The sequence below is a fragment of the Protobothrops mucrosquamatus genome, unplaced genomic scaffold, assembly GCF_001527695.2.
Source record: "Protobothrops mucrosquamatus isolate PMUCROS unplaced genomic scaffold, P.Mucros_1.0 scaffold1654, whole genome shotgun sequence".
Classification (NCBI taxonomy): Eukaryota; Metazoa; Chordata; class Lepidosauria; order Squamata; family Viperidae; genus Protobothrops; species Protobothrops mucrosquamatus.
In genome coordinates, this window is record NW_015387811.1 from 120,612 (window position 1) to 127,714 (window position 7,103).

The 7,103-nt window shown below is 40.0% G+C and overlaps 1 protein-coding gene across 1 annotated transcript in view; it reads right to left on the reverse strand.

The window, feature by feature from the left end:
- Positions 1–3,239: 3,239 nt before the first annotated feature.
- Positions 3,240–7,103, reverse strand: part of LOC107293565 (zinc-binding protein A33) — a 17,712-nt gene continuing 13,848 nt past the window's right edge. Inside the window, exons 4-6 of the mRNA XM_015822719.1 lie at positions 5,399–5,418; positions 3,912–4,024; positions 3,240–3,814 (exon numbers count right to left, since the gene is read on the reverse strand). Of these exons, the coding sequence (XP_015678205.1) occupies positions 3,267–3,814; positions 3,912–4,024; positions 5,399–5,418 (681 nt within the window). The 3' untranslated portion in view covers positions 3,240–3,266. The remainder of the gene's footprint in view (positions 3,815–3,911; positions 4,025–5,398; positions 5,419–7,103) is intronic.

The following is a 7,103-nucleotide window of genomic DNA, read 5'->3' on the forward strand; positions in this document are numbered from 1 at the left end:
AGAGGGAGTCAAGCTATTTTCCAAGGCGCCTGAAGGCAGGACAAGAAGCAACGGATGGAAACTAATCAAGGAGAGAAGCAACCTAGAACTAAGGAGAAACTTCCTGACAGTTAGAACAATTAACCAGTGGAACAACCTGCCTCCAGAAGCGGTGAATGCTCCAACACTGGAAGTTTTTAAGAAGAGACTGGACAGCCATCTGTCTGAAATGGTGTAGGGTTTCCTGCCTGAGCAGGAGGTTGGACTAGATGACCTCCGAGGTCCCTTCCAACTTTATCATTATTATTAATTATTATTAATTATTATTATTATTACTAGGGAACTACTAGAGACCTGGACAACAGCTGATGTGGTTCCCATCTTCAAAAAAAAAAAAAGGGGGGGGAACCTCACAGATCCAGGAAACTACAGACCAATCAGCCTGACATCAATACCTGGGAAGTTCCTGGAAAAGATCAAGTACCACATCTGTGAATACCTAGAAGCAAACAGAGTTATAACCAGAAGCCAACATGGGTTTGTCAAAAACAGATCATACCAAACAAATCTTTGACAAAGTGACTAAAATAGTGGACCAGCAAAATGCTGTGTAACTAGTATACTTGGATTTCAGTAAGGCATTTGACAAAATACACTACAACTTACTTCTTGGTAAGCTAGAAAAATGTGGGATCACCACCACCAGATGGATTCATATCTGGCTGATAAACTGACTCAGCGTGTAATCCTTAATGGAACCACATCTACATGGAGGGAAGTAAGCATGGGGTACCACAAGGTTCTGTCTGAGGCCCAGTATTATTCAATATCTTTATAAACAATTTAGATGAGGGAATAGAAGGGGAAGCCATCACATTTGCACATGACATTAAGCTGGTGGGAACAGCCAACACCCCAGAAGGTAGGCTCAAGATCCAGATGGCTCTCAACAGATTTGACCCTATCTAACAAAATGAAATTCAATGTAGAGAAAAGTAAGGTTTTATACTTAGGCAAGAAAAGCAACCTAAAACTAAGGAGAAATTTCCTGGCAGTGAGAACAATAAACCGGTGGAACGGCTTGCCATCAGAAGTTGTGGGTGCTCCATCACTGGAGGTTTTTAAAAAGAGATTGGACAGCCATTTGTCTGAATTGATATAGGGTCTCCTGCTTGAGCAGGGCACTGAACTACCGGTAGAAGATCTCCAAGGTCCCTTCTGACTCTGTTATTCTGTTAAGCCTTATTCAAGTTTCAGAAACATGATTTAATGCTCAAATTCAACACTTCTATCAAGTTTTCATCCAGATTTGCAAATGGATTGTCATTTTTAACTTTACGGATTTACTGTAGGTTAGAGGGATTAACTGTCCAAAGGAGGCAGCTTGAAGTAAAGGAAATCACCTATTTATAGGATTTGTGGCCATCTAAAAGCAGGGCCCCAAATATGTGAAGCAGATTTAATGCAGCTTCCTCCCTCAAAGGCCAACTGAATGTCATTTGATAGGGAGTAAACTGTTACTAGCTATTTGAGTTTGAAGGTTTGACTAAGTGAAACTATTAATCAACTTGCTCTGTTTATTTAATCAATGTCACTAAAAACACCCAAATGCTTAGCTTCGGGGCAGATCCTCCTTTTATGTGGCACAACAGAGGCACAAAGCCCCCCCCCCCAACAAATCCTACTAGACCACAAGGATGTTAGTAGGTAAGCGAATTCATCCTCTCAAAAGCCTGGCCAAGTTCATTTTGGCAACACAGGAGAGAAAAGCAGCAAGTTTCCTGAGTTTCCCCTTTTAAGATGGTTAGACCTTTTTTTGAAATATTACCTTGCCTAGTGCAAGGATTAGGGGCATGTCTGGAAAATATATCCTCTGCGGACTGGAAAAACATTGGACCCTCTAAAGCAAAAAGCATTCACATTTTTTTTTGTTTTAGCCAATTTTGGATTTCTGAGCCACCAAAGGGGTCCCTGGAAGGGAGACATTTTTCTCTTTAAAAATTGTTCCTGTTTGCAATTGTTTGAATTCGGAACTTTTTTTTTTTTTTTTAAAGTAAATCCATTTTGCAAGCATCTATGAATACCATAAGAATGACAGGTATGAATCAAATAGAAGGAAGATTATGTATGTTTGCTGCCTTGAGTTATTTATAAAATATAGTAATAGTGAGATATAAATAATAGTTCAGTGCCTGTTAAAATGTTCTGTTGGCAGACACTACCCTCTGCTGGCATTTCCAGAAACTACACAAAAACTGGGAGAAAAAAAATCAAAAGGAATTCTACTCTTCTCATGAATATTCTTTAATGTCAATCTAGACACAATTATGATTATGATTATGGCATAATGTCAATCTAGACACACATATACAAAATGCTCTTTTAAAGTGATTTTTCAAGGACTTTTTTAACATTGTATTTTGAAATAAAATAAAAATGCCTTATTTTTTTTATTTGAAAACTATACAGCAAAATTGGGAAGCTGTCCTTCAGTCTGGGACCTGTGAATCTGGCTGGTTCCTTTAAAGATATCAGCATAATCTAATTCTTCAGCATCTTAGCCCTGCCATCATAGAAAAGGCTGCTTTCAATCTCTTCGACTGACTGAATCTCCTCAGAATCCAGGACAAGATGTGATATTCTCATGCCTGCTGGTGTTATGCCCGTTGTGTAATTTGAAGGTTGTTTTAAAAAGTTTAAAAACCATTTCTTCTTCATGTTCTCTCTTTAAACTTATGCTTCTTTCTGAGACCGATTTTTTGTTGTTGTTCTTAACTCAGAATATAAATGAAAATTAATAGCACTTTTGGACAACTGAATCTTACTAACAAGGAATTTTTTTTGTTCAGGCAGATGGAGAAACCAACCAGATAAAGTACAAGCCTACTATATATATGTGTAAGAAACATATTTACACTTGGAAAAAGTGGTAACAGGAAGTAGAAACTTACATCTATCATTTTTTCTGATACACAGTCAAGATCTTTTGCTTTTTGCCAGATTGCACCTTAAATGAATAGCAACTATCTTGTTAGATTAAAATAAAAAAAGAAAGCCCACCTTAGAAAAGACAGTCAGGGACCACTTTAAAAAAAAAAAGGTCAACATCCCTTCATTTTTCACTTCAGTTGGCTGCATCTACAGTATATCACAAACATAAATGGTCTGAAATCTCAACAAACCTTTTTCAGTGGCAGTTATGAGGACAGAGAAACAGTATTGTAATACTGCAAAGGCAGGAAAAAAAAAAAGGAAAGTACCACCGAATCCTGTGAAACGAGAAGATTTCAGAGCTTGAGAGGGTGGCAGATCCTCATGGGCTCTGCATTCTTCTCACCATGACTGAAGCCAGTACTGAAGAAAGGATAGAATTTGCCAGCCCACAACTGATGGAAAGTAAAGAGGAGTGACATCTCCTCAGCATTATAAAAAGTCAGCGTTTTGGCCTTGCAGTCCAACAACACCCCCACTTTCCTCAGCAAGTGCTGGGGCCTCAAACGTACCCAGGGAGTTGCTGCAGCCCAATACTCGGAGTCGTTCCACAGTCTTATTGTCCAATAGCCATTATCTGGGCACAGCCGGACTCTGGCTAACCGGTTCACATTGTCTGAAGCCACTCCCAATTCCCACTTGGTCTTGTTGCCCACCCAGACCTCCCAGTAATGCTGCCCGCTTTCAAAGGATTCCATGGCCAACACATTCACGCTCTGCAGGAAACGTCTGGGACTTCTGGGAACTGCCTGAGGCGACTCCTTCTCTGTCACTGAAGTCAGATCTTTGGAGAGGATGAGGTTGGGGTGGGCCGATTCTGGATCCAGGGTCAGAGCAGTAGGAGCTATGGGAGCAATGCATAGAATTAAGTGGGGCCTTTGCTATCTGGGAGCTCTGTTGTATCTCTTTATCCCAAGCTTTCTTGAAACAGGGAAACACACCTGGGCTGATGGATTTCAGCATCTTTCGCCAAATTATGTACTGCAAGGGTCCGTCACATAGCTCCTCGTGCTGTTTTAGACCCAAGGTCAATGTTTCTGGTTGCGCTGCTGGTCTGGAATAGAGAGAAACATAGCTAAGTAAGACAAGAGTATAGACATCACGGCATCCCTCCATTATCAAGTAAATTGTCTCCAGCCTCAAAGCTTTCCAGTCAATTCACCTGGACACCAAGCAGTACTTTTATTGAGCACAAAGTGCTCAACACTTTTATGTAGCAAATTACCGCGTTCCCAATTTTATAAAGAGATGGCAGTAAAACTATTATAAAGTGGCTCAGCCATATCTGTTTGCAGAGTCCACATAACAGATGGAACGAGGGGGATCAGGATGAAGAGGTGTTTTTAATTAAATCCACCAACCCTACTCCTTCTTCTCCAAAATCAGGAAACCGTGCAACCCTTTATTGCCCTCTGAAAGCAGTAGCTAAGGAAAGAGGCCTGGGTTCTTGCTTCTGATTCCAGTACTACTAGGAAACCATACAATTCTTCAACACCTGTTTGACGAATGAAGCATCCTTGGAACGTGCCAAATTCCCACAATATCTGTTCAACTTAAATCAGAGGGGAAGTTTCTGACCTGGGCATTCTGCTTCCTTGTCTCAATCAAAGTGGTTTATCGGCCCACAGCCTGGGTGGCCAGGAGAAAGTCCTAAGTATCATGCAAGAAACTAATTTGCAGACAATCAGAAACATGCACAGTAACAGTGTACAAACGAACCTAATAAAAAAAATAAGCCAAATGCTATTAACAAATTAATTTTAAACTCTTGGTTCCACAGAAAACTCCAGCCATTTCCTTACATGTAAAAATGTCTCCCTAGCACAGTGAAGAAGAGAACTGCACAAGCAATCTTTGCCTGTCACCAGTTAACGCAAAGGAAACGGATGTCACATCTCCAATTTAATCATCAGAGCAACTTGGCAGCATCACAATAAAGCAGAACCACAAGGTGCATATTGGGATCCAACAGGACCTTGATAAGTGAGAGATTTGTGTGTCTGTGTATGTTTCCTGCCCAAATGGGTGAAGTTGCAAAGCTCTCCAAGACTGGCAAAGCAAAAGCAAAAACAGATTAACTGAGCTCATATTGGATCTGATATCCTGCCAATCTGGCAGGCTAGTCTTTGGTCCATTTAGATTGCTAATCAGTTCTGAAGAATTACAAGTGGAGCTCACTCAAATAGCTCAACCATTTCACAAAAGCTCCTCCTAGCACATCTGTGCAACTGTGTCTAGCATTCAGAGGATACAGATCTACCTGTACATCCTTGGGCTATTCACTGGCTTCCTCCAAACTTTGAGTGCTTTGAATACTAAGGTGACGATATCCCAGTCTCCACCCTGCTGAAATCACCCCCTTATCAGAGCAGGTGAGAGAAGAAGAAATTGCAAAAGAGCTTTTTATGTTTCTTTTCTGGACACATACCTGACAGGCACAGTTTCCACCTGCAAAAAAGAAGCAAGAGAAAATTAAGAAATATCTCACTTAATTTGTGTGGACTAGTATCAATAGATCCTACAGTATTCAGTCCTGAAGTTGGAGAGAAAGACAATTATGATTAAGTGAACATTAAACACAACTCCAAAGGGAAGCTAAATGCTAACGGAATGTATTCTGGAGTTGATAAATAAACATTTCACAAAATGAATGAGGAGATGAGTTAGTTAAGCTTTCATTCAGTCTTTCATTATTCAAGAAACATAATTTTTGGTGTCTTTCTGGCTCTCGGTCGTGAAGGAAACCTGTAGTATGTCACCAGCAAAGCATCCCTATCTGTACATTATAACTTTAAATTAAACTGGAACCAATTTAAAATACAAAGATGAGAAACACAGTTTATTGTACTTTTGATGATTTAGGGAAAATGTGATAAGGGGAATTGTGGAATGTCGATGGAGATTCTCAGTCATCCAGGTAGAGTTGTTGGAAGTTGAATCATGGCAACTGGTCTTTTCTTTATTTGAAATGTTTCACTGTTTATCCAAGTAGCTTCTTCAGAAGTCCAGTTGCCACGATGGAATGTTTTTTATAAATAAAGCACTGAAAGTTGACTGCTCATTGTGCTAAAAGTATTATTTGATGGAAGTAAATCACACAGGGAAGGAAACAGAGCACTTAGACAATGATTCAACCTCAAGCAGGCCGTAAGGCAAGAATGTAAGTCCTCTTGGTTGTGTAATATAATGCTTGTGGTAACATTAGAGGTGTTTTGGGTGTAGACGTGAACAGATGTGCTCCTTTGTTATGCAGACAATGCTATGTTGATGACTGAGAAATCAACTGTAATCAGCTGTAATAAGGAGAATGGATCTGTAAATTAATGCATTAAAGACTAGAGCACTTCTGCAGATCCAATCTGGGTCGGTCACCGGGACACAGAGGTTTTGTCTTCTGAGCTTTCGGACTCTTCAAGATAGGCTCCAGCACGGAAGACGAAACCTGTGTCCCGGTGACCGACCCAGACTGGATCCTGCAACATTATCCTGAGACACATAGATTCGCCTTCATTCGTGTAGAGTGCTTCTATTGAACAGAGAAAACAGAACGAATGACTGCAAATTTTGCACACATGGGAAAAAACCCATCCTAGAGCAAGTGACTGAATTTGTTAGTTGGTAGAACAGCTAACATATGGGGGACTGGATGGATGAATTTTAGGATGTGCAAATGGGGACAGAAAGCTAATGGATAATATGTGATCTATTGTGAGGAATGCCTGGTAATCAAACCAAGCAAGAAAGGCTGTGCCTAAGAGCAAGCTTCTGCCTACTTTGTTATATAAAAGTAAGAGTTGATTTGTCATGGGAAACATAAACATAAATGTTGAATGTGCTGGGGCAATTACACGTGCATGGTAAAACCAGAAGAGACAGAACCAAGATTATTAGGTGTCAAATACACGTTCTGGATTAAAAAGTGAGTTTTACCAGTCCTAAAGAAGCGAGTTGGGATGGTTCAGCCATCTAGACAGAATGAATGATTAGTGAATCATAAAAGAAACACATGAAGGAGTAGTGAAGAGGAAGACTGAGAAAATCATGGTTACATTTCACGAGACCTACAGTAAGAGGATGTAAGAATTCTATTCTATTCTATTCTATTCTATTCTATTCTATTCTATTCTATTCTA